Genomic DNA, 27,851 nt, shown 5'->3' on the forward strand with positions numbered 1-27,851 from the left:
AACATTCCTTCAGACACAGTTCAGGTGCCTCCTGCACCAAGAGCTCCCCTTGGTGGTTCAGCCCGTGGCGTTCTCTCCCTCCTCCACACACTTGGCCCTTGGCATGCCCATCCTCCCCAGTGAGAGGCCACTGTGTCCCTCCTGCCAGGGGGCTGCCTCTTGTAGTTGTGTCCCCCAAGGTCCCTGGCCCAGCTCCCATGGGAGAAAGTAAAATTTTCCAGCAATTGGTTCAGCCAGTGCCTGCTGGGGACACGGAGATGAACAGTTAGGGTCCGTTCCCTTGTGGGCGTGGCAGGCGAGCAAGCAAAACCTGCCGCTGGTGTGCTGTGGCTCCGGGACAGCAGCACTTTGGGAGGAGGAGCCAAGCATGCCATAGCTGTCGGCAGAACTGGTGAGTCACACAAGCTACCTGGTGCCACTCTTTCCTGCTCAGTTCTCGGAGCAACAGTCATCGCACCAATGAAGTCTGTCATTTGGAAAAAGCAGCAAATGGAAACACTCCAGAGGTGGCTGGCCTGTAGCTTATTACCGTGGCCTGATGGGGCAGGGTAGCAGACTTCCTGCCTAGTCGTGGTGTCTTGGCCATGTGGCTACCTCCATTTCTGTTCCGTGGAAAGGTTTGCCTTGATTCAGCCTTTTGGCCACCTGAGAGGAGGTCATCTGTGAAGAGTCCCCTCTGAGCTGCTGAGCCTGGGCAGCCCACCTCCTGATGGGAGTGTAATACCTGCGGTTACCTTAGGGGTGAGCAGTCTGAAGCCTTGTGTGCCAGGTTTGGGGACTGTCTGGCTCTGCAGCTCCCTAGAGCTCCCTAGTAATAAGCCTTTGGGTAATTGATATTAGATCATCTCCATGGATGAGAGTCTAGATCCAGGCCTCAAGGGTTGTCCCTCAGCAGTAGATTCAGGCCTCCTCTCAGCCGCCAGCCCTCGGTGTAGTAGGTAAGCCATGGGCTGGGCTGGGGGGCACATGCCCTGGCTCTGTAGCAGCAGGGTGAGAGCTTCAGCAGGAGGGCCTTGTGAGGTCTCGTGGGGTCAGGACTTTCTCAGGCCCCAGCCTTGTGTGCTGATAGGGTTCGGTCTCCCTGCCGCCTCTGCACTGCCTTCAGCAGGGCCAGAGAATTTCCATCTCCAGTTATCTGACTTGACTGTCAGATGTCTCGGATTGCTGTACATAGGCAGAAAGGGTCCCTTAGCAAAGCTTTGCTGTTCAGAAGCGATGCCAGGAGTGAAGCTTGTAAGGCTTACTTTTTGTAGGTCTTATCATGGGCCCCAAGAAGTAAAGTTTTACCACATGCCCTAAAGCTGCAGCCTCCATGGCCCAAGTCACACCTCAGGACAAAATAGGCTGCATTTCAGCCTGCGGTGCTGCTGCTGTGTATCTGGAATTCCAGTTTCATAGCTGGGAGATGGCAAAAATCCTCATTGCCCCGACTCAGCTCAGCCAATCCTGTATTTCAGGAATTGTCCCCTCTGACACCGCCGTGCTTCTAGGGATCAGTTTCTGTAGAACCAGACTTATGGTTATAATGACAAAAATGCAACTCTCAGCTAGCTGGAAAAGTAACAATCAAAAGGCGGAGGGATTGTGTATTTGTGGGCACATGTACTAGAAGGTTGTCGGGGTTGGAATGGCACAGGCATAGCTGGATCCAGGGGCTTGAAGAGTGTGTTGAGGTCGTTCTCAGTAGCTCCAGGTTTACATGGTCCTTGTTGCAGAGCACTCACAACCTCAGAAGGAGACAGTGCCTGGGGAAGGTGCTCACTGAACTGACCTGGTTTGGTCTCTTGCCCACCCTGGAGCCAGTTATGGTGACCAGCACCTAGGATGCTAGGTTGGTGCCAGGGGTGGGATTTCCCCTGCCTAAATCTTGTGGACTGAATTGGAGGAGTGGTTCTTCAAAGAGAAATCAGAGTGCTGTTACCAGAGAAGGTGAAAGGTATGGAGGGCAGAGAGCCCCAGTGCACAGGCAGGAAGGACTCACCTCAGGTTACACCAGTAGAGGCAGGGTCAGGACTTGACCTCAGCTCTCTCTGACTCCAGCTTCTGGGCTTATCCCGGACGTCCAAGGAGTATGTGTTTAATTGAACCGCTGTGTTGCAGAGGGGGAAGTGAATGAGACCCAGCTAGTTGTGGAGACTTTGCAGGTGAGCTGGGAGGTGAGCCTGAGCTTAGGGGTGAGTCATCTGCAGTTCCCTGGAAGAGACGCCTTCTTGGCAGAGGAAGGCTGAAGGGAAGCCCTGGAGAAATGGAGGTAGGTGTAAGCACACCTTCTTGAAGCTAAGAGGGGGTGAGTGTGAGAGGGATTGGGCAATGAGGCTGTGGGCCATGTGGATCCGATGAGAAGGCAGAGAGTTGAGAGCCAGGCAGTAAGGCTCAGGGGGATCCCTTTTTCCTGGTTTTCTAGAACTTTGTCCTCAGGTCGCCAAACAAGTCCTGTCTCAGTTTTCAACACGCCTTCCTCACTGAGCTTCATCACTTCTAGCTTTTGATCTAAAGTGAGAGACATGCCACTCTTCCTTCTACTTGAACACTTTGAGGCCACTGTAGGGTTATTGATTGGTCTACTGTCAATGTTGTTGTGACTCAGGGACTAGAGAGGCCAGCCTCTTTACTAAACAGCCAAGTTGTGAATGCAAAGGACGAGTTCTTGAAGGAAATTAAAAGTGCTGCTCCAGTGAACACACAAATGGTAAGAAAGCAAAACAGACTTATTGCTGATGTGGAGAAAGTCTCAGTGGTCTGAATAGAAGATCAAACAGCGACAACATTCCCTTAAGCCAAAGCCTAATCCAAAGCAAAGCCCTAACTTTCTTCAATTCTGTGAAGGCTGAGAGAGGTGATGAAGCTGCAGAAGAAAAGTTTGAAGCTAGCAGAGGATGGTTCATGAGGTTTAAGGAAAGAAGCCATCTCTATAACGTAAAAGTGCGGGTGAAACAGCAAGTGCTGATGTAGAAGTTGCAGCAAGTTATCCTGAAGATTTAGCTAAGTTCATTGATGAAGGTGGCTACTGATTTTCAATGTAAATGAAACAGCTTTCTGTTGTAAGAAGATACCGTCTAGGACTTTCATAGTTAGAGAGAGATCAATGCCTAACTTCCAAGCTTCAAAGGACAGGCTGACTGTTAGGGGCTAATGCATCTGGGACTTTAAGTTGAAGCCAATGCTTATTTACCCTTCCAAAAATCCTAGGGCCCTTAAGAATTATGATAAATCTCTTCTGAATAGCAAAGCCTGGATGACAGCACATCTGTTTACAGCATGGTTTACTGAATATTTTAAGCCCACCATTGAGACCTACTGCTCAGAAAGAAATATTACTGCTCATTGACAATGTACCCAATCACCCAAGAGCTTTGATGGAGATCAAAGGTGATTAATGCTATTTTCATGCCTGCTAATATAACATCCATTCTGCAGCCCATAGATCAAGGAGTAATTTTGACTTTCAAATCTTATTAATTAAGAAATATGTTTTGAAGGCTATATCTGCAATAGATAGTGATACCTCTAAATAGATCTGGGCAAAGTAAATTGAAAGCCTTCTGGGAAGGATTCACCATTCTAGATGCCATTAATAACAGTAGTGATTCATGGGAGGAGCTCAAAATATCAACACTTTTTTTTTTTTTTTTTTTTTTGCTTTAAAGCAGAAATCTTCAAAGGGTTGATGTCTTCAGAGGCCTACATGAAGCTCTCATTACCTTCTACACTTCTATGAATATTGATACATATCATGCTAGGGAGGGAGAGGATCTTCAAATCCTCAGGTTCACTCTGAAATCAGAATATATATCCTCCTGCCACTATTTCAGGGATAAAGTACCTATGAGCTTAGGATGGTGGTGTTAGGTAGGTGTTACCACGTTCTAACCATCTGAGCTAACCGGCCAGCCCCAAATATCAACCTTAATAGGAGTTTGGAAGAAGTTGGTTTCAACCCTCATGGATGACTTTGAGGGGTTCGAGACTTCAAGGGAGGAAATAACTGCAAATGTGGTGGAAATAGCAAAAGAACCTAAAATTAGAGGTGGAGCCTGAAGATGCGACTAAATTGCTATAATTTCGTGATAACACTTTAAAGGATGGGGAGAAGATTGACTTCAATTTGGAGTCAATTCTACAAAGAAATCTTTCATGAAAGGAAGAGTCAATCGATGCAGCAAACTTCATTGTTGTCTTATTTTAAGAAACTGCCACAGCCAACCCAGCCTTTAGCCACCACCACCGTGACCAGTCAGCAGCCATCGACATCAAAGCAAAACCCTCCACCGGCAAAAAGATTATGACTTGTTGAAGGTTCAGATGCTCGTTAGCATTTTTTAGCAATAAAGTATTTTTTAATTAAGGTATGTACTTTTTTTAGACATAGGGTATTGCATACTTAATAGACTGCAGTGTAGTGTAAACGTACCTTTTTTATTTTCTTCTAAGGTATTCTTCTAGGAAATAAACATAACTTTTATACGCACTAGGAAACCCCAAAATTTGTGTGAGACTCACTTTATTGAGATACTCTCTTTGTCACGGTGTTCTGGAACTGAACCCACATTATCTCCAAGGCATGCCTGTACATTAAGCACCTGTGAGGATTACAATCTGCAAATTCTCTTCTCCTCACCCCTCAAGGTTTTTTTTTCCCCTGTTCTCTTTTGGTCAGTGCAACCCCAAGCTATTCTGCTCTCACCTGGGATTTTGTGGCTAATCAAAACTGTTTTAAAAACAAAAGAACACCAGGCTGCTCCCAGGGCAGAATATAGTGGCCTATTTGGTTTTTGTTTTGTTTTTTTTAGCCCTGGAATGGCAGGAATTAGCTGTTGGTCTTGGCTTAATTCTCAAAGGGGTGCAGGCTGCTTGCCCTGTGGGGAAAGGGGATCAGCACTGTGATCCAGCTGCCCTGGCCCCTGGGTGTAGTCCACAGAGCTGGAACCTGGCTTCCCTATGCAGAGTAGTGTGCAGGCTACTGTTGGGGGTTCTTGTGGGGAGGCAGAGGGCTTAATGGTGTGTTCACCAAGCTTTCCTTGAGTGCCTTTCTGGGCTGAGAGGACAAGGTGCATCTTCCACCGGCAAGGCAGAGAGGACAAGATGTAAACAGAGAATCACCCGGTAAGGGGGGGCCAAGAACCGTGGGGTGTGGCAGGCAGTAGTTGGTGTGGTCTCCCCGCATCTTCTCCTGGCAGCCCATGCCCCTGCCCATTGGAAGCCAGCCCTGAAAAAGGTCGGTGGGAGTGTGCATTGTGGACAGGCTTTGGGGGTGCATTTGAGGAGCCAGCATCGACACTGGGGCCCTTCCCCTTCCAGGGTAGACAGCCCTACCTCGGCCATCAGATACTTACGTTAAAGGTGAGTGAAGAGCCACTGAGAGCCTGAGATTTGGGGACCCCTGGTGGGTCACTGAGGGCAAGGGAAGACATCTGGGAGTCTGAGAGAGCCGACTGACAGTGCAGCCAAGAGAACAGAGCATGTCGGAGGCAGGAGACCTGGATCTAGTCTTCACTGGCACTTTTAGCTGAGGGGTCTTGGAATGAATCTATTTCCCTGAATTTGATTTCTTGTTTGTAACCCTGGAGAACAGTTAAAACCCTACCTATGAGGTCCTTGTGAGCATCAGCTGAAAACGTTTTCTGAGAGCATACATTCTGCTCTTCATAATATTTCATCTAATTTAATTATCATGGGCACACTACAAGCTAGGCATCATTAGTAATCCCATTTTGTATTTGGGGAAACTGACACTTAGGTCTCTGTAAGTATTTTGAGGTATATCCTTCCAGTCTTTTTTCCTATAGGTTTATATGTGCTTTTTAAATTAAAAGAAGTTCATACAGTCATATTTTGTAATCTGCTTTTTAAAATTAATATTTTATGAGTCATTTTTCCAGTACACATCTACATCACTGTAAGTAGCTTCATAGCATTTCGTTGTGAGGATCTATCCTAATTTCAAGAACTTGTCATGTGTCATTGGACCTGTATGCTAAATCTCCCTTTTTTTGCCTTTATAAACAATGCTGCAGTGGATATCCTGGAAGCTGACTTTTTGCATACATCACTTTTATTTTTTTAAGATAAATTTTTGGAAGTAGAATTACTGGATCAAAAAGAGTATGCACTTTTTGAAGATTTGGTCTAGGAGCTAACTTGCCTGCTTTTTGTTTTTCATTTTAAAAAATTGTGTTTAGTGGGGCTGGCCTGTGGTTCACTTGGGAGAGTGTGGTGCTGATAATACCAAGGCCACAGGTTCGGATCCCTATTTAGGGATGGCCGGTTAGCTCACTTGGGAGAGCGTGGTGCTGATAATACCAAGGCCACAGGTTCGGATCCCTATTTAGGGATGGCCGGTTAGCTCACTTGGGAGAGCGTGGTGCTGATAATACCAAGGCCACAGGTTCGGATCCCTATTTAGGGATGGCCGGTTAGCTCACTTGGGAGAGCGTGGTGCTGATAATACCAAGGCCACAGGTTCGGATCCCTATTTAGGGATGGCCGGTTAGCTCACTTGGGAGAGCGTGGTGCTGACAACACCAAATCAAGGGTTAAGATCCCCTTACTGGTCATCTTTTTTAAAAGATAAAATAAATAAAAATTTTAAAATTGTGTTAAAATATATACACCAGAAATCTTACCATCTTAGCCATTTTTAAGTGTGCAGTTCAGAACTGTTACATCATTGTTGTGCAGCCAATCTCCAGAACTCTTTTCATCTTGCAGAACTGAAACTCTGTACCTGTTAAACAGCCACAGGCCATTCCCTTCTTCCCCCAGCCCCTGGCAACCACCCTTCTATTTTCTGTTTCTATGAATTTGGCTACTCTGAGCACCTCATATAAGTGGAATTATACGGTATTTGCTCTTTTGTGTATGACATAATTTCACTCACATAATATCCTCAAGACTCATCCATATTACAGCATGTGTCAGAATTTCCTAACTTTTTCAGGCTGAATAATATTGTGTTGTATGTACATTTTGTTTATGCATTCATCTGTGGATGGACATTTGGGTTGTCTCCACTTTTTGGCTATTGTGAACAAGGCTGCTAGGAACATGAGAGTACAAACATCTCTTTGAGACCCTGCTTTCAATTCTTTTGGATGGATACCTGGAAGTGGAATTGCTGGGTCATACAGTAATTCGATCTTTTAATTATTTGAGGAGCTGTCATGTTGTTTTCCACAGCGGCTGCACCATTTCACTTCTCACAGTTGCCTGCTTTTGAGTGTGATCTGTGAGGGTCCTTCCCTACCCGGCCTTGAGGCTCCCTCCCTGAGGGCTGATGAATTGCATTCTTTCCTCCCCCCACCCAGGCTTTGCCCTTTGTGGGTGCTGCGGGTGCCCTGTGCCCTTTGACTGGCTGGGTAGGAGGGAGGGAGGGGGTCCACCCGTCTGGGAAGAGCAGCTCCGTGGCAGAGGAAGCTTTATGTTCTCCACCTCGGTATCCAGGACCTGAGGCTCCAAGGGCGGGGATCTTTGGAAGGAAGGCTGTCTGGGATGTGATGAGTCATCTCTGACTGAAGGAGCTGTGACCAGCCTGGTATTGGGCCCAGGGCTGTGCCAGGATCAGCTTGGCTTCAAACCGAAAGTTAAGTTCATGAAAAAGCAAGCCCTCCTCCTGACAGGGGCCTTTCCTTGGCTTGTAGAGCTGGTGTTTGCACAGAAAGGCCCTTCTGCCAGTGGGAACCATGAGCAGTGTCCAGCGTTTCCTGGCAGCCCTGGTTTCCTGCCTGTCCCTCAGGGCTGCTTTCTAACCACTGGGGTCCTTGGAGGGCTGGACTCTGGAGCAGCTGTCTCCATCTTGGGTCTGGTGCTGCAGAACTGCCCATGGGCAGAGGGTGAAGGAACCCAAGGGTTGGACTCCCCAGGTAGGTTTCCAATCAGATGTTTGTGGACAGGAAAATGGACCTTCATATCAATCAGAGAACAAGTATAAGGTAAAGATGCCCCTTGTTATGAGCAGAACTGGGTGACTAGACTGTGACCCTGCTTAGGAAAAGCCATCGTCAGCTCTGAGAACCTTTCTGGTTTTATTTATGTTGGAAATTACCTAACAGAGGACCACCTCAGTGAACATATCCCCTCTGCTTTGATCTTTTATTTCTCTGACTCATAACCACTTCCTTTTAAAAGACGTGATCTCTATTATTTTTAGATGAATTTTTTACAGTGAGATGCACAAACCTTTAGTATATAATTTGATGAATTGGACTAGTGTAAATACCCGTGTAACCAGCATTCTCATAAAGATACAGTGCCCCTCTTATCCATGGTTTTGCTTTCTGCGGTTTCACTTACCCGCAGTCAACCGTGGTTCAAAAATATTAAATGGAAAATTCCAGAAATAAACAACTCATAAGTTTTAAATTGTGTGCCATTCTGAGTAGCATGATGCAACCTCATGCTGTCTTGCTTCATCCTGCCTGGAATGTGAGTCGTATCTTTGGCCAGTGTATCCATACTGTACAGTATGTATGTATAGGAAAAAACATGGTGTATTTAGGGTTTGGTACTATCTGTAGTTTCTGGCATCCCCTGGGGTTCTGGGAACGTATCCCCCTTGGAAAAGGGAAGACTACTGTGTAGAACCTTCCCATCATCCCAGAAAGTTCCCTTGGGCCCCTTTCCAGTTGATCCCTACCACCCCCATCCCAGGCAACCGCTGGTTGTTTTCTATTAATGTAGGTTAACTTGCCTTTTTTTGGAATGTCACGTAAATGAAATCATATAGTATGTACTTTTTGACATCTGTCTTCTCATGTATGATATAATTTCTGAGAAATCCATCCGTGTTGTTATATATATAAAAGTTTGTCCTTTTAAAAAAGTTTATTAGTATTCCATTATATAAATATACTACAATCTGTTTATGAATTCTCCAAGAAACATTTTTTAAACGGAGAGGGAGAAACCCACTGGGCTTTCCTCTCAGCATACATGGATATATCCATCCATCTGTGCATCCGTCCACATACATCCCACACACCAGGCCCTGGGCTGTCGCTGGGGCGCAAAGATCAATGAGAATTGGGCAGAGAGGATGATGACAGCGTAGGGAAAAGGCACACACATAGGGGGTGCAGCTGACATGCTGTGCTGGCTCAGAGGCAGGAGGTTGATCTCTCCCTGGGAGGGCTTCAGAGAGCAGGTGGCTGTGCTTAGAGCCTTCAAGCAGGATGGGCTTTAGAATCCATGGAAAAGCATGGTGGGGAGGCCCTTGCTGGGAGCGGAAGGAGCAAATGAAGCTCTGGGAAGGTGGAGGCCCACAGGCCATGGTTCCTGAATTCACTGCTTTGCAGTGGCCAGCCCACCTGAGGCTTGGGACCAGCAGCCTGACTGCCAGCCCCTGGCATCGCCTGTCCCAGCGCTGGACCCAGAGGTGGGACAGGAGGGAACCCAGGGCAGCTGCGTAAATACAGGTCCACTCTGTGTCTTCTGGAGTTAACTGTGTCCTGCCATCTGCAGTTGGTCTCCCAGGCATCTGAATAGTTTGTATGTCTGTGCTGCCTTCCTGTGGGCTGGACAGGCTGCCCATCTGGGGAAGAGGGGCTGGGCTAGCACTGCTTGCCTCCTTCCTTCTTTCTCTGTTCCTCCTCCCTGTTAGTCCTCTGGAGTGAGGAGCTTGTCCCTCCTGGTCGTGAGTCATTTGGCAAGAGATACATTGACACTCAGTGACCTGGGGAGCTGAGTCTTTGTGTTGAGCAAGGGCCTTCATGTTCTGTGCCTGCCTTCCCCCATGCTGAGGCATCCTGACCTTTGGACCTAGTCACACCCCAGCCTGGCAGAGGGCAAGGTCACTGAGTCTGTATGCATTGGAATCTAGCCAAGAAAAACAATAATAATTCCTTACCTTCGTTTGCAGAGCACTTTGTACTTTGTCAGACATGATCAGGCTTCTCATTTTTTCATCCATCCAGCCAGTGCTTGTCCAGTACCTACTGTGTGCCAGGTGGTGGAAAGGTGAACACAATTAGGTTGATGCCTGGAAGGAACCTACAGTCTGGTTGGAAACAAATAAGTATAAGAAGTGGTGAGACGGGAATATGTAAAGCATAGAACATGGGCTCAAAGGAGGGATGGTTGGTTATGCCAGGGAATATCAGGAAGGGCTTCATGGAGGAGGTGGCATTCAGTGGGTCAGAAGGTGAGCAGTAATTTTGGAAGGACGTGGGAACGGGGGCTCCATTCCAGGCAGGAGAAGTGATTTGAGCAAGTTGGGAAGGCATCCCCAATCCCAGCAGCTGAGAGCAGGAGGTTGGGTGAGAGATGAGGCTGGAGAGGTGACAGGAATGGGTCTTGGAGGGTCTGGTGTGGAGCGTCAGGAGTTTGGACCTCACCCTGTGGCAGTAAGGATGCCTGGAGGGTGTTAGAAGGATCCCCCTGAGAATTAGAGTGGTGTAAGACTGGAGGCAGGGAGGCCAGTTAGGCCGATGTGATTATCCACTCAAGAGAGAGAGCCTGAAATAAGGTCGTAGGAGAAGGTGGAGGGGAGATTTGAAATGTTAAGGACGTGGTCATCAGTTGGATGTTGGGGATTATATGGTAGGCAATAGTTGTGTTCTAATACAATCCTTCAGTAAGTTTATCTTGAGCACCTCCTACATGTAGAGTACAGCGTGGGCACAGATGAGATAGACACGGTTCCCACTCATTGGAACTGAGAGTCCTGAAGGACAGCACTCTGGTCAGATCTGTGTCATCTTCAAGTGACAGAAACACAATACAAAGACTGACAAAAAAGAAAAAGAGAAGGGAAGGAGAAAATGCAGGTTTATTGGCTCATACACTGGAGAGTTTCAGAGGGTAGAGCTTCAGGCGAGGCTGAATCTAAGTGCTCAGACAGTGTCTTTAGGAATCTGCCCTTTTCAGTTATGTCTCATCTTTACTCTGTGTGGACTTTATTTTTATTTTTTTCATGTCTAAGAGTTTATTCAATGTTTTTGAGTAAACAAAGTTGTAAAGAAAAACAAAAAACAAACAAAAAAACACCTGACATGAGTCTAGTTGTTTTTCTTTGCAGCATTCATTTCTAATAAGTCTAACAATGATTTCCCTTCTTTGTTTCTTATATGTCTTTTTGTTCATTTTGTGGCCTTGGAGCTATGCTTTTAGTTCATTAATTTAAAATTTTTAAAATTGTGGTTAAAAAAAACCATGTAAAATTTACCATTTTAACCATTTTTGAGTATACAGTTCAGTAGTGTTATCTGTATTTTCATACACCTCCTTTTAAGGCAGGCTCTCCCTAACATTTCCAAGTTGACCGCTGGTACCAGCTTAACAGCCTCAGTGGAAAGAGTAACAATTCTGAGACTGGTCCTTTTTGGCCCAAACTGGGCCATGTGACCACCCTTAGCAGTCACCGTGGCCCTCGTGATGGGCTGTGACTGCAAGAGGGATGGTCAAGGGGAAAGCGAGGTGCCCTTACTGAAGGATGGGAAGTGGATGTCAGGGAGGCAGAAACTGAACGCACTGCATAGCTCGAGCTCCTGCTGTGCAGGGTGCTGCGTTAGGCATGTGGCAGCCCGGAAAGTTTCACATTTGCCCACGTAGAGCTTTCAGCTAGTGGGGGAGAAAGGAGCTGGCCATAGATAACCACAGTACAACGTAAAGAGTGGTGAGCACCTGGAGGGTGGATGTTGTCCTCTAACTGGAAGGAGGAGTCAGGAATGGTTTCCTGGGGGAGTTGGACGGGGGGTGACAGAGTGTGATTCCCCACGTGGGGCCTGGGTACCTTCTGTCGACCCGTCGCTTGCTCCCGGCCGTGCTAATACCACCACTGCTCTAGCTTTCTCCCTGCCCTTCACAGACCTCCACCTCCTGCTGGCTGCCCCAGAGCTTACGTCCCTTTGGATGAGCCCACCCTGGGCCCTTGGGAAGGGCCTGGAGTCAGGGGGCCAGAGCGGCACAGGTCTGAGGCGCTGTCTTCCTCCCGCAGGCCTCTCCCTGGAACGCCTGCCCAACTCCATCGCTTCCCGCTACCGCCTGACCGAGAGGGAGGAGGAGGTGATCGCCTGCTTCGAGAGGGCCTCCTGGATCGCCCAGGTGTTCCTCCAGGAATTGGAGAAGGTGAGCGGGGAATAACAACACTGTGGTAGTAGCTGCTCTCGGTGAGCACTGATATCTACAGGCCCCCGCTAAGCCCATGCACCGCCCTTGTGCAAGTTAGAAAAGGGCACTTCCCCCCACCCCCGAGGACACTCTCCTTCATCGGCTGGAAAACTCATTATAGTATACTGATTCTGTTAGCATGAGACTCTTTACTGCCAGAAAACAGTTTTAGTAAATAAGTGAGTCCGTGCCATCTGTGAGGGAAGAGGAACTCCTTGGTGAACGTGACCTGTACAGCCAAGTGACAGTCCTGTTTGAATCCCTCAACTTGTTCACTCCTCACAGCACCCCTAGGAAGTAGGTATTATATGTATCCCTGTTAATGGATGTGGTTTAGAGAGCGTGACCTGTACAGCCAAGTGACAGTCCTGTTTGAATCCCTCAACTTGTTCACTCTTCACAGCACCCCTAGGAAGTAGGTATTATATGTATCCCTGTTAATGGATGTGGTTTAGAGAGATTAAATTGTTTGCTCGCCACTCTGCCCTTGGAAGGGGTGGAGCAGGGCTGGTTCTTGCAGTTAAACATCCTTCCCCGTCCTCAGGTGCCACACAAGCTCCTTGCTGGATCCCCTGGGGGGTGGGGTCTTGGGGCCCACTCCCCAAGCCTTTCAGAGGCCAGCAGAGAGCTGGCCAGCGGGGCTCTGGTGAGCCCCCCTCTCTGCCATGGGCTTGTGTTAACTGTCTCAGGGTGTTGACCCCAGGTGTAAGCAGCATTCCATGGTGAGTGTCCCCGTGCTTCCTCTCTCGAGGGGCGCTTGGTTTAACGCCAGGACAATGGGCAACTGTATTGACCGAGATACTGCTAATGTTTATTGCGTTTATTGCGTACCTGCTTTCATGTCACGCACTACTCTGAGTATCTTAAATCACTCTGTAATTTAACCCTCACACTGCCTGGATGAAATAGGGACCGTTGTTATTCCCATTTTACAGATGAGGAAAGCTCAGGTTTGGAGAGGAGTTCATGCAGCTTCCTGGAGTTCATGCAGTTATGTGGTGTTGGCAGGATTTGAACCCAGGGAATGTGGCTCTGATTACTTGTGGGGGAGACATCAAGAGTGGTGCCTAGGCATTCTGTTTAATAGATGTTTAGCAGATGTTGGATGGCAGATTCTGTAGTAGGGTAGATTGGGATTGACGTCCTGAAGGAGGAGGTGGTCATGAGCTGAGAGACTCAGAGCCCAGGAGACACTTGTGCCTCACCTACATTGGCAAATGCCACACTGTCAACTCAGCACCTGTTTTTGTGATGGGTCTTTTTGGAGAAGTCCACCTCTGGCCAGGTCAGCTTTCCTAGAGTAGGGATTCTCACCCTCAGTACTATTGACATTTGGGGCCAGGTAATTCCTTGTTGTGGGGCTGTCCTGTGTACTGCAGGATGTTGAGCAGCATCCCTGGCCTCTACCCACTAGATGCCAGCAGCACCCCCTCCCCCAATTATGACAACCAAAAATGTCTTCAGAGACTGTCAGATGTCCCCTGAGGGCAAAATCACACCCCCGTTGAGATCCACTGCCCTAGAGTCCCTCTGCTTGATTGGACATCGGGAGGAAAGGAGAAGTGATGATTGAGGGCTCAGCCGGTTCCAGTGCCCGTTTCCTGGCAGAGGCCACCTGGAGACTGACATGGCTGAGTTGACCTCCACCAAGGTCATGTGGATCACTGCTAGACAGCAATGTTTTAAGAGCTCTTCATATGTGAATTCATGTGGTTTGGAGGAGACTTTTGTGAGAAAGATAAAATCTCCTACTGTGCCGGAAGCCTAGGCTTTGGACTTTTAAAAGAGGATTCAGGTGATGAGCTGTAATGGTGTCCAGGGCAGGAATCGGTGCCTGGTTGGCATGGGCAGACAGAGGAGACCCGGTAGCTGGTCATCTCAAGTTGAGGGAAGGCAGACCACAGACCCTGTACATTCTCAGAAATGCTGTGTGTCAGCTTGAGACCCAGTCCCAACCTCTGAGGTACTAAGAACCTCTCTTAAATCTTTTTTGATTTCTCAAAGATAAGGTGGGAGACTCATTGGGTTTTTTCCTCAGATCAGACAAGGAAGGTGCTACTGAAGGCAGGCCTTTCTCACTGTGTTCGAGCTGAGGCTTAAGCAACAGCTCGGTTAATAATGTAATTGTCCCTCAGCTTCTCCTGGAACCTGAGATCTCAGCCCTTGGGATGTTCTGATGTTCCATGTTTGTATGACAGGGACAATGTGGTACCTGGCATGTGGTAGGTGGTCAAATGTGTGTGAAATGAATGAGCCAGAAAGTAGTAGATATAGCCTGGAATCTATAGCTGGCTAGACTTGAGTTTGAGGTCCAGGCTCACACCAGCTTTGTGACCTTAGGCACTTTCTGAGCCTCAGTTTCCTCACCTATAAAGTGAAAACAAAATCAGCCTTGTAGGGTCATTGTGAAGCTGAACTAAGATTTTGGCTTGTGGTGGTTCCATAAGTTTCCTTTTTCCTTCTCTTTCCTTATCTGGGGTGGACGTGAGGGTGTGGACAGCAGTGGGTCACAGGAGACAACCCCTGCCCTGTGGGAATGAAGTCTGGCAGGAGATGAGATTTGCATACGCAGAGGAACAGGGACCTGCATGTAGTGATCTCTACCACATGCTCAGGCAGTACGTGCTGTCTGATTGAAGAGTGCTCAGCATGGCCCTGAACAGACAGGGAAGCCCTCACACAGGAGACTCTGCAGCCTGACTTCCTGGCTCTGCCACCCACACCCTCAGTGACCTTGCACAAGAAGAGAACCTCTCTTTGCCTCAGTATTCTCATCTGTGAAATGGGAACAATGACAGTTCCTAATAGGGTTGCTTAAGGATTAAATGAGTTAATAAACTTAAAGCTCTGCAATTGTTGAATAAAGAATGTTAGACCTGGGGCTTGTGGGCATCCAGCATTTGGATGGGGAGAGAGTGCTTTAGATGATTTTATGTGAAAGCAAGTTAGGTCGAGCTTTGAGAATCTCTGGGACTGGGATGGCAGTGGGGCCACCTCCTTGCTGGGCTGACCCTCACTCCCGGCCCCTCTGCCTCAGAACTTTGAGACTGTGGCTCTCTCTCTGTCGCCCTTCCCAGGCCACAAATAACAGCACGTCAAGACATCTGAAAGGCTCTCAGCCGGCAGACTATGAGCTCTCCTACTTCCTGGAAGCCGCCCTCCAGAGCGCCTACGTGAAAAACCTGAAGAAGGGGTAGGTCGCTGGCAGCCGAGTGGGACCTGGATGTTTCTCTCTGGGCCAGGGTGCTTTGGACATGGCGGAGCCTGGTCTCCCTCCCCGGACTGTGTGCCTGTGCACTGTCCTGAGAAGATCGAGTGTCACATCTGGTTGGAGGTGTACAGGGTGCTCTTGTGGGAAGAGCCAAGCTTCAGGGAGCTGCTGAAGCAATAAAGGCTGCCCGTGCTTTTGGGGAGAACTGCAGAGACGAGAAACAGGAGTGGTTGTCTTTAGGGGGATAGTGGAGCCCAGGAGCCTGGAAGGAGACGTCGAGAGTGAAGGACAGTGAGCTGCTAGTGGGTGCTGATCTGGTTTAGTTCTCTGTCATCTGAGGTGTGGGCAAAGGCATTGTGCTCTCTGAGCCTTGGGTTTCCCAAAAACCGAACGGGAAGGCTGGTTCCTGCTCATTCTAGCTTTCAAGGGATGGTGAGGTGCAACAGGGAGCATGGTGAAAAATAAAGTCCTGGTGTCATTTTGAGGGTGTGACTGTCCCAGCTGATGAGGTAGCAGCAAAGCTTGTTTTCCTGTGCATTGTCTTGAGGACTCCTGGGAAAACTCGCCCACCTGGAACCCAAGAACCATGGTGCCAGAATGCCTTCCTTGGTCTTCTTTTCCTGGGTAGAGAGGTCCCCTCCACCCCCTGCAGAGCATGGAGGGGTGGCTGGTGCTGGCGCTGAGCCGGGAGTGGTGGCTTTGTGGTGTGTGTTGGGCAGTGGCGAGGGAGGGAGAAGCTTTGAGAGCAGGAGGGCACCCTGCAGGCAAGCATGGCCCTGGAGCGGTTCTGCAGATGGTCCTGCCTGCTGGCTGTGCCTCCATCCTCAGGGGACTGCCAGGCAGGGGCGGGGCTTCCTGCCTGTCTGCAGCGGAGACTTTGGCCCCCTCCTGCATCATAACATCCCTCCACAGACACTGTGGGCTGGGGCTGGAGGACATCATAGCAGAAGGGGACTGACATGCTGAGTGCAGCTGTCCTGTGGCAGTTGTCACATGTCTCACCTCACTCAGCCTCCCTGCCAAGCAGGTGTTACCCCCTCCTCACAGGTGAGGGGACCCAGGCACAGTGGCACACAGCTTTCCTTCCTGATGGGCTGGAGCTCTCTGAGGCCCATATGTCATTTGGGTATGATTTATCTAATTCAATGTCACTTCTTTCATTTCACCTGTTTTTGAATAGATAATTCTTGCACATGGTACCTGTTTGGCAGGAAAAAACAAACTTACTGTTTTCTCCTGCTCTGTGCTCTCAACGTAACACAGAACCCTTCTGTGAGCAAGAGTGTGGGGGTTTTCCCACCCACCATCCAATTCTCTCCAGCACCCGTGGCGTGTCCTACAGTTCACTCCAATTCTGACGCCAACAGAGTTAGCACAGGCCCCACAGGCTCAGGCCCACAAGTCTGCCTCCCACCTAAGATGCCAGACGTGAGTACCTGGTGCCCGGGTTACCCACAACTTCTGTCTGACAAGGGTACAAGTCAGAGGTTCCCGTGACCCCTTCTCAGGTTCGGTAATTTGCTAGAGCAGCTCACAGAACCCAGGAAAAGTTTACTTACTAGATTACTGGTTTACTATAGAAGGTTACAGCTCAACAACAGCCAGGTGGAAGAGATGCCTAGAGCAAGGTATGGGGAAGGGGCGCGGGGCTGCCATGCCCTCTCTGGAGTACCACTGCCCACATGTTCAGCAACCCAGAAGCTCTTCAGACCCTGTGCTTTTGGGTTTTTTATGGAGGTTTCATTTGTTATATAGGCATGATTGATTAAATCATTGGCTATTGGTGATCAACTCAACCTTCAGCCCCTCTCTGGCTATATTAGTCTGTTTCTGTTGCTTATAACAAAATACACAGAACCGGGTGTTTTACAAAGGAAATGAAATTTATTACTCACGGTTTCAGAGGCTGAGAATTCCAGAGTCTAAGGAACATATCTGTTGAGGATCTTGGTGGTGGCGACAGTGACCCAGGGATCTCACATGGCAGAAAATGGTGGAGCAGAGAGAGACTAAGCTCTCATGTGCTCTCCTTTTAAAGCCCTCAGAACCACGCCCCTGACCATCATTATTAATCCATTCACTAGGTATGATCCTGCAATCTAATCACATCTTCAAGGCCCTACCTTTCAATTACCATAATAGGATTTTCCCATCCTCAGCAGTTACAGTGGGGGTTAAGATTTGGGGGGACATTCAGCCCAAGGCACTGGCCCTTTACAGAAAAATTTGCTGAACTGTGCTCTAGATAATCACTGTCAACATTTTGATGTGTGTCTTCTGTGTTTTTCTATGTATAGACATGTAGATGTATTTTCTGTTTCCTTTTTTTAAACTACAAAACCAAAATAGTATCCTGTAGTACACACTGCCTGTGGCCTGCTTTGTCCACTCAGGGTTCGGCTGTGAGCCTCTTTGGTGATCCTGCTCATCTCTCGACATGTAGATGTATTTTCTGTTTCCTTTTTTAAAACTACAAAACCAAAATAGTATCCTGTAGTACACACTGCCTATGGCCTGCTTTGTCCACTCAGGGTTCGGCTGTGAGCCTCTTTGGTGATCCTGCTCATCTCTCTCCTGCATGAAGTTGCTCACTGTGGGTGGGGGTCAAGAGGAAGGTGGCCTAGCCTACGCCTGCAGGGGGGCCCAGGGCTAGGTGGGTGCAGGCACACAGTGGACAGCAGCCGAGATTCACAGCAGGAGGGCACCTGCAGGGGGGCCCAGGGCTAGGTGGGTGCAGGCACACAGTGGACAGCAGCCGAGATTCACAGAGACGGGGGAGTTGGGAAGGGCCTGAGGAGGTGGGACGGGGCTGAGGATTCTAGTGCTGCAGAGATCTGCAGGTGAGGCCCATGGCCTCATAAGTTTGGGAGACAGTGGCTTAAAGACTTATCAGACCCTTTAGAAGGGAAACCTGGATGAACAAGGTAGTCGGTCCCCAGGAGGAGGCAAAGGCATGTGACGTTTTCCAGACTCTGATTGACACAGAGCGCTTGTTTGGGGGTGAGGCTCTGTTGCTCTGAGACTGTGAGGGGAGCCTCTGACTGAAACACAGGGTCTGGTGCTGGCAGCTGTTCCATCCAGTGAGCAGCTCTGCCCAACCTGGCAGCCCTGGCCCATGAGGGCTACATACCTTTCAGGTTATCAGGTATTAGAAGCCCCTGAGCTTAACTCCTCCACTGCCTGGAAGAGAAGAAAGTGGAGTCCCTTGTCCAGAATGCAGGGCACACCGTGGTGAGCCCACTCCCAGGAGGCACAGGTGGCCAAGACGGCTGTAGGCAGGCAGGGGCCATGTGCCTTGGGGGAGACAGTCCCTCCTCAGCTGCCCCCTACCCCCTTCCCTCCCTCTTTCTCCCCTCTGCCCTTGCTGTTAGAGGGGGTGGAGTGGGGGGCTGCAGATGGTAAAGACAGGGTGGAGGGGTCCCAGCCAGGTCCCTGTGCTCTCCTGAGGCCTGGTGGAACAGGAGACTGGGAAGCACAGCTCTGGAGACAGCATATGCGGGAGTGAATCCTAGCTCTGCTGCCAGAAGCCTGGTGGCTGTGGTCAAGTCCCCTGAGCTCTCTGAACGTGCCCGGCAGATCAGACATGATCACCAAGCAGAGCGTCTGATATATCGCAGCTGCTTAGAGAATCAAAGCCAGTATTATCATTTATTTTTATTAATTTTCATGCAGTTCACAGCTGCACAGACTGTGAGCCCAGACACTAACTTTACACCTTGTTTTCTTTTTTTAATTTCTCACATGCTAGGCCAGGGAGGTGGTGGTGTCCCCCTTTTGGACATGTGGATTTGGAGGCCCAGAGAGCCGAGGTGGCTCACGCCAAGGGTGGCCATGGAGCCCTGGGCTCCTCAGACCACCTGGGGCCAGGGAGTGGGGCCTAGGGGGTGGGTGGGTGGCACAGGGGTGCTGAGGAGCACAGCTGCCTCTGCTCCCTCCACCAGCTGCTTTTCAGGTTGGCGAGCTTCGGTTTCAGAGGAATGGTGGCCCAGCAGCTGGTTCCTGTTTCTGTTGCCCAGGCAACTCTAGCTGAAGCCCCCTCCCCTTGGGGAGCCCCTCCTTCTGCCAGTTGTGAGCTCCAGGGGATGAATCAGGTGGGGGATGCACAGAGAGGTGGCACTCAGCTCCTTGCCTGCAGAGGTTTGGAAAGAGGGGCAGGGGTCCTTACTCAGAGGCTCATCAATGCCTTACGAAGCCCAGAGTGAGCCTGGGGAAGTTGAACCTGTACAGCAAGGCTGACTGCAGCCTGTTGTTGTAGATAAAGTTTTTAGAACACAGCCACACCCATTCATTCACGTGTTGTCTCACTGCAGAGTTGAGTAGCTGCAATTGAGACCTCATGGCAGAGCCTATAATACCTGCTCCCTTTATTTGCCCTTCACAGGAAAGTTCACTGACCCCTTCTCTGCAGAGTTCATGGAGCCTTCTCTCCTAAGGACCCTCTTAGGCATTAAGGGCAGAGGTGCTGTTCTTATATAGGGGAGCCTTGTGGAGTAGAGTTTGTGGGGAACGGACAGTTCTGATTTCAATATTGTCGTCTTCACTCATTCATTGAACGAATGTTTGTTATAATAATGTATGCCACTTATTAAGTGCTAAATTTGTGCCAGGCACTTAAGTACTTCACTTTCATGTGTTTGTTATCCTCCCAATAGCCCTCTGAGGTGGGGACCATAGTCAGCATCCCTGTTTACAGATGGGAAACTGAGACACAGCGAACAAAAGTGACTTGACCTGGGCAGAGGTAGGATTATGTGCTCAGGGGCCTGTCCGACTTTCAGAATTGGTACTCTTAACTACTAGGCTACACTGCCCACAGCAGAAATCCTGCTACTGAGACCCTGCAGCCACCCTCGAGGGGCTCACAGCCTAGCTTTGACTCCCCGAGTATGCGCACACATGGCAGGTGCTGTGTCCAGCTTCTGTTGTGAAAAACGTGGTGGGTGCCCTCACCACCTGGAGGAAGTCGGGATGGGGTTTGGGAGCTGGAGGCCACTCTGTGGCCTGAGCAAGTTCCTCCTCTCCCCCTCTGGCTTGGCTTCCTCCCCCCTAAGACGGGGCTTCTGTTTGTCCTGCATCCCAAGGGCATGCAGGTCCATGAGAGGGGCGGAACACAAGAACACCTTGAGTGCAGAACTAGGCACGGGAGGTACTGCTGCTGACTCCTCCTTCTGGGGACCCCCGCTGCACGTCCTGCGGCTGCCTGCTCCCCTTCCCCACAAGCACAGTTTCTGCAGGTTAATGAGGTTAAGGTGGACATCAAGGACAGCCAGGAGGAAAGGAAGGAGAGAGAACAGCTGGTCTCAAGCACCTGCTGGGTGCCCAGCTGGACCTCTTGTTTGGTGCATATGCTTTGTGAAGGTCGTGTGAACCCACTTCACTAAGGAGGGGACAGAGGCTTGAAGAAGTTGAGTCACTAGCCCAGGTTCACCCATTGGGATTCCAGCTTCAGGTCTGAGTGGCCTTGAAACCCAGGCCATTTCCAACTTTTTGGGGGTGGAAAGGCAGCCTGTGGGGTGTATGGGGAAAGGACTGGGAGTCTGTGAGCTGACCCTCAGTGCCCTGATTTGGGGCTCTTCTACTGCTCTGGGACTCTGAGTCACCATTCTCAAAGGGCAACTCCTCTTCCTGTAGGTGGCCCCACCTCTCTCAACAGTGGGCCTGTTTCCTGCCCGTGTGCATTCTGCACACTCAGGCTGTGCATGAGGGTTGTGAGTGCGTGTGTGTGTGTGTGTGCGTGCGTGCGTGTGTGTGTGTGTATGCGTGCGTGCGTGCGTGTGTTTGTGTGTGTGTGCGTGTGCGCGTGCGCGCATGCGTATGTGTGCGTGCGTGTGCGTGCGTGTGTGAGTGTGTGTTCGCATGTGCGTGCGTGTGCATGCGTGTGCGCGCGTGTGCGTGTGTGCGTGCGTGTGTGTGTGCGTGCGTGTGTGGTGTGATGCTGGCAGTGGGCAGAGGCATTAACCAACCGTCGCCCCTCCACGAAAGCCCAGGTCATTTCAGTTACTCTTTTGTTCCTGGGACTCTGCTCCCCTCCCTCTGTCCTCTTTTACTCCTTGAAGCACAGATTTCAGTCCTTACAGCCAGGATACTCCACCACCCCACCCCACCCCTGCCTCGACCACACCAAATAAAGAGAAATGGAAATTGAATCATCATTTCTTTCCAAGTAAACAGCCCAAACATTTTTAAGTCTGCAAATGTGAGCAGCCCTCCCTGGGACACATGGCAATTACTCAGCCTTTCTGTCTGTGCGTGCGTGTGCGTGCGTGCGTGTGCGTGCGTGTGTGTGAGTGCGTGTGCGCGCGTGTGTGTGAGTGCGTGTGCGCATGTGCGTGCGTGTGCGCGCGTGTGCGTGTGTGGTGTGATGCTGGCAGTGGGCAGAGGCATTAACCAACCGTCGCCCCTCCACGAAAGCCCAGGTCATTTCAGTTACTCTTTTGTTCCTGGGACTCTGCTCCCCTCCCTCTGTCCTCTTTTACTCCTTGAAGCACAGATTTCAGTCCTTACAGCCAGGATACTCCACCACCCCACCCCACCCCTGCCTCGACCACACCAAATAAAGAGAAATGGAAATTGAATCATCATTTCTTTCCAAGTAAACAGCCCAAACATTTTTCAGTCTGCAAATGTGAGCAGCCCTCCCTGGGACACATGGCAATTACTCAGCCTTTCTGTCTGTTTCCTGTGGTCACATCCAGCCGAGAAGTGGCCCCAGAATGTGACAGATATTTAAAGCAGAGGTTGTAGCCCTGTGTGCCTGGCTGGGCTGTAAGTAATTTCTTTGCATCTTTCCTCATAATACTAGTTACTATTTGTTGAATACTTACTGCATGCCAGGCAGAATGCTAATGCCATTGTACGTAGTCCTATAAAGTAGGAACTAAACAATCCCCACTTTTCTAAGGAAAGGAGCAGTTAAGTGACCTGCCCAAAGTCATGATGCTAATAGGTGGTAGAGCCAGTGAGCCTGGTGCTGCACATGGGTCTATCCAACCCCACAGCCCAAGGCCTTGCTCGGTACCTAGTCCCAGACCCAGCAAACTGCCTGCCCGAGGTAGGTCTGCATCAGTGAGCTTTTGTAATTACATATTATTGTTCTTTGGTCAGACTTCTGTCTTCCTAGGTTACTAACCATTTCTAATATTTTTCTTATACATTTGTTGTTGTTGGTTGGAAAGTGAAAAACATAAAGTCAGTATAAATATAAATATAAATATTTAGTCCAGGTTTTTTCAGTCTCAGCACTGTTGACATTTTGAGGTAACTCTTCATTGTGGGGACTGTCCTATACACTGTAGGTTTTAGCAACATATCTGGCTTCCACCCACTACATGCCAGTGGCATACCCCCTAAGTGTGACAACCAAAAATGTCTCCATACATTGACCTCAAAGTGGGAAGGCACAGTTGCTCCCAGCTGAGGACTACTGTCTTAGCCTAAGGTGTGAGAAGGGGTAGGTTGGCTACCTGATGTTAGGTTCTAGGGCAGGAAAAGTAATATTTTTTTCTTACCCATTGCGAGGTATATGGCTGAGACCTCTATAGCAAAAGGTTAACAAGAAAAAAGCGTAACAGATTTATTTACCAAAGTTTTATGTGACACGGGAAATGTCTTCAGAAATGAAGACCTGAAGACTCAGGGAGAGTTGTGTGTTTTTGTGTTCAGGCTGAAGAATGGACAGTCGTGCAGAAGTATGATTGGACAAAAAGAGTAATGATCTAATGTTCATAAACTGGGAGGAACTTAGCAAGGCCTGTTCGTTGAGGTTCTTCTCTGTGTCTCTATGTCTTCAGAGACATGGACATTCCTTCCCTTAGGGTATAGGGAGGACCCTTTCGGAATGAGGGTTTTATGACCAACTTTAGAGGAGGGTCAGAGAATTCTTCTATGACCTGCATCAGGGGAGAAGGGTGGGAGAAGGTCAGAGAGAACTTCCTGCTTCTGCTGTTTTCTCTAGTGTCAGAGTGCCATATTATGGGGTAACATGTCCTGAACCCTGTCAGGGTCATCTTCAGGGCAGCTCAGAAAAGTCTTTTCAAGGACTGTAGAGCTATTTCCTGCCAGTTAAATTCAGGCCCTGCCCACCTGGGCTTTGGGAAGGTGGGAGAAACCCTTCCCAGTGCTCAGGGAGCTCCTAGGCCATCAGGGAGGAATGGGGCTAAGGTGAGAGCAGCTGGCATCTCATCTCCCAGATAGCTCTGAGTGCTGCTGTGTGCCGGGCCCCCTGGCCTTGCTTGCAGGGTTAGAGCTGTGAACAGGATGAAATCCCTCCCTTATGGGGCTTACATCCTGGGGCGCGAAGTTCAAGCAGTGCTCTGTGCTAGGAAGGAAAAGAGGGTGAGGAGGTGGGGGTGCTGCCTGGGATAGGGTGGACTCTGAAGGCTTCTGAGGAGGGGCTAGGTGGTATGGCCAGGGCCACGGTGCTGCTTAGTGTTGGAGAAGCATCCACAGGGCCTAAGGAAGGGGAGAGATGGTGGCGCCTGCATTCAGTGTAATCAGAGAGCCTGAGCTCATTGGTACGTGGGCCTGGGGTGGACGTTTGAGGATCTGGAGGAGCCTCTACTGAGAACAGGGTAGGGCCAGGAGGCCACAGGCAGTGCCTGCCCCTAGGGTCCAGCCTAGGGGTCCTGCCCCTAGAGTCCAGCCTCTCTCTGATTGAGGATTTGACAAAATTTTAGGGTGTGTTGCATGTTATGCAAAGTAGGTGGCGTTTGGTTGTCCAGACCGTTTCCCTCCTTTTCCTCTGAACTTCGGGAAACCTGGGCCTCCCCCATGTGGCTAAGTCTGAGGCTGCTGCCCAATTACTCATTTGGTGTGTCTGAGGGATATTAATTTTTTCCAGGGGCCTTGCCATATTGACCCAGCGGTTAGTTCCCCTAGTGACTCCTGCCTCTTGCTCTGTGGCTGAGGATAGCGTTCCTAATTGAGCTAAAACCAAAGCAGTTGTTTGAAAGAATGGTCAGGAATTGGGAGGCCCCCCTGCAAAGGGTCGGGAGCTGCGAGGCTGGGGGCCTTCACTTCCCCGTGCTGCCACTAGAGGGCAGCCGTGGACTCTAGTAGGAGCCTCGCCCCAGGCAGTTTTGCGGCCGCAGCGGCCAGGAGGGGGCGCCTTCCTGACATGTTCTTGGGGGGTCCGTGGCAGCCCGGCCCAGGGTCCTAGCTGTGGGAGAGGCTCAGGGAAGGGGCTTGGTGCTCCCTTACGTGAAGCAGCTCCAGGGGCTTGGGGAGGTGAGGGGCGATGCAGTGTCCTGTCTGGGCTCTGCCCTCTCTAGGACCAGGGGCCTGGGCATTTCCCAAGAACAAGAACAGGAGCCTGCTCTGCTCCTTCCCTGAGCGAGCGTGGACAATGGGCCATTTCTCTTGAGCTGGTTTTCCCTTCCCTTCTTCCTAGACCTGGCAGAGCCCCTTCTCTGCTCTGGGCTGGGAGTGGGCTTGGGCCATGTGGTTTGAACAAATGGGCTGTATGTTTTGCCCCTGTGTTTTAAAAAATATATATATATATATATATATATATATATATATATATATATATTTTTTTTTTTTTAATTACTAAAGCAATGTGTGCTCACTGTACCAAAACCAAACAATAGAGAAGGGAGTGTTTGTGTTTTCTAAGGGAGTTACCCGGGCCTGGCAGGTAGTTGAGTCCTGTGAAAGCACTCTCCCTTTCTGTGTGTGTGTGTGTGTCTGCTCCACCTTGCCAGCCAGGTGCCAAGTGGGAGAGGCAGCCGAGGCACCTTAGAAAACCCAGCCTGCTGTTTGGTGATACCTCAATGAGGGGCATGTTCAGTCAGCAGTAATTTTGTCTTGTTCTCAGCAGTCACCCTCTGCAGGGCTGGGGGAGGGCAGAAGACAGATGTTCTCAGGGGGGATTCAGTACACAGACTTAACCAACAGTCAGACCCATACTGAGAGCCTCCTGGTATTCTGTGTCATGCTCTGAGGCATAAGGAGACCTCGGAGGACATTCCAGCCTCTCTTCCTACACACCCTGTATTTACTGTTAGCACCCACCTCCTCAACCTTCCCCATGGCCCAGGCCCATCTCACTAGAAAGGAGAGAGCCCATTGCCTGGACGTCTTGTTCTGGGGCTGAGGGTGCAGAAGAGAGTTTTAGTTTTAAAACATGATTTAGGTCTGAAGCAGGAGTGAACAGCTGGTTAACCATTTGAACTTCACCTGACCTTGTCTTCTGATTCAACCCTTCAGCCATTGGGTCCTGCCCATTAGCTATGTTCTTTGGGGTGTTTGACCAAAAACCTCTCATACAATGAGCAGTGCCAGCCCTGAAATGGGGACTTCTGGTCAGGGTCATATGTACCAGTATCTGTTTAGTTTCCATTCAGCGATCAATCCATGTAGTTTCACATTTTGTTTCAAATCAAACCAACCCCTCCCCTCCAATATTTGTTGAGCACCTACTCTGTGCAAAATACTTTGCTAAGCTCTGAGTAAGTCAGGAGCTGGCTAATTTAACAGACTGTGAGGTCCTTACATGCAGGTCCACTGACATGGTATTTATTCACTCATTTGGCCTCTTAGTTTATTCCAGCAATATTTGTTGAATGCCTGTTGTGAACAGGGCCAATGACCAGGCACTTGTTATGCAGTAGGCACTTTGTAAACACTTAGTAAATTGAGTCCCAGGAGAGGAAAGTGTAACCATACCAGGTCAAAAGACAGGCATCGTCCTTCTCAGGGATCTGAGGGTTATAACAAACTAAAATCTGAATCCTTTCATGCCTGCTATAAGCCCACTTCTCCCCTTGGGTAAGTGATGGCTTGGAAGGCAGGCATCTTCCAAGCTTTAGTTTTTCCATTGGGAAATGGGGATTTATTTATTTAACAATGATTTCTTGAGTGCCTTTTATGTGCCATGCATTGCAGTGGTGCTGGGATAATGGAGCCTCCCAGCCTTGCAAGTCACGTCGGAAGCTGCATAGACTAAACAAGGCCAAGGCCTTTGAGAACTGGGCACCATTCTGGGGGCTGGAGGAGCTTGCTGCCCCCTTGTACATCCCACCCGGAGGCTTCCCCAGGATAAGCCACTGTCCTTGATCCATCACCACATGCACATCTCTCTTTCTGTTCCTGGCCAATCGGGCTTTACTTTAGTTGGAATACGTGGCTTCCTGGCTTCTCCCCATGCAGCCTGTTTCTGGGCCAGGGTTTGTTTGAGGCCCTGTTTGGATATTAAAAGTGGGCAGCTTTGCTCAGAAAGGTCAGCATGAGAGACGAGAACAAAGAGATCTTTCAAGCTGACCTCTCACAGGGCAGCCAGAAACGGCTCGGAAAAGCCCCAGCGCTACCTGGCACAGGCAGCCTTAAACCTGGGATGGGATTGCTCAGGCTTGTGGCCATCTGGGGAGCCCTTGAGAAGCCCCGTCTGGTGTCTCAGAAGGGTAAGCTGAGGGAGGGGGCATTCCCAACATTTTAGAACAGGTCGGTGTCGGCCGGGATCCCAGATCTCTCCCTGTGCAGTCCTGGCCACTGGACCATCTGTGTCAGTTTTTCTCTTTAAGGGCATTCAATAAAAATCGGGATTTATCCAAAACATGCCTGAGGGTGATTATTTGCTTTGCTAAATAATTCCTGGGAGCTTATTTAAATGCCAAAATCCCTTACAGACTTGAGAATAGTAAAAGGACACAGCTTTCCGGACACAGGATCTTGTTAAAATGCAGTACTGATTCCTTAATTGTGTGTGTGTGTGTGTGTTGGGGCTGGCAGGGTCCCTGAGAGCCTGCTGTCCTCCCGAGCCCCCAGGTGATGCTGATCTGCTAGTCCAGGAATGCTGAAGATGTAAAGACTAAAGGCTGAGTTCGTTGGACTGTGGCAGAGAGAGGACAGTCCTTGTGGTGGAGTAAGAAGGGGCCATGGTCACTCTTGGCTCCAGCCTCCTGGTTGCAGCCTGGGCCAAGCTGCCAGAGGTGGAGGCTGGCAGGGAGCCCACAGAGTGGAAAATCACCCACAGGGCCCAGGAGTTTTAGGCTTCCTCTGGGCCATTGGAGTCCTAGAGCAACACCAGGGTCTAGCCCGCCTCAGCCTGTGGCTGTTTGGCCAGCTGCCAGGGCAGAGTGTTCAGGCCAACTGAGCTCCCGGAGTCAGCCATTTCCTCCCTTTTCTGGGAGCTCATGCAGCCGATGTCTTTTTCCTCTCTCCTGGTGGTGGCTGGTGCCGGGCTATCCCCTCAGCTGGCCTGGCCTGTGACCTACTATCTATCTCTGGGTTCTTTCCTGAGGTGGAGACCTCTGTGGGACTGAAGTGCCTCTGCTGCAGGCTCTTTCTACTTGGACCCATGGGGGTCCCCTGACCTGTCCCTGGGCTTGGATCATCTACCAGGGAATCCTATTCTTAATGGCCCCTATGGGGTGGGGCTCGTAGAAGAAAGGTGGACACACAGCTGGAGGATCCCCTCAGGTACTCTGTCCCCTCCCCGTACTCATAGCTCCCAAACCTCCATGCAAACTAATGTCAGTTAAGGGGCCGGCCCAGTGGTGCACTGCTATAGTGCGCCGCTTGGGAAGCGCGGCGGCGCTCC

At 49.8% G+C, this 27,851-nt stretch overlaps 1 protein-coding gene across 1 annotated transcript in view; it reads left to right on the top strand.

Moving 5' to 3' along the window:
• LOC103592573 (tetratricopeptide repeat protein 7A) overlaps window positions 1-27,851 on the top strand; it is a gene marked incomplete at its 3' end in the record, with an annotated part of 43,948 nt that overhangs the window by 10,554 nt on the left and 5,543 nt on the right. Inside the window, exons 4-5 of the mRNA XM_008575359.1 lie at window positions 11,930-12,060; window positions 15,180-15,295. Of these exons, the coding sequence (XP_008573581.1) occupies window positions 11,930-12,060; window positions 15,180-15,295 (247 nt within the window). The remainder of the gene's footprint in view (window positions 1-11,929; window positions 12,061-15,179; window positions 15,296-27,851) is intronic.

The sequence above is a fragment of the Galeopterus variegatus genome, unplaced genomic scaffold, assembly GCF_000696425.1.
Source record: "Galeopterus variegatus unplaced genomic scaffold, G_variegatus-3.0.2 Scaffold1172, whole genome shotgun sequence".
NCBI lineage: Eukaryota > Metazoa > Chordata > Mammalia > Dermoptera > Cynocephalidae > Galeopterus > Galeopterus variegatus.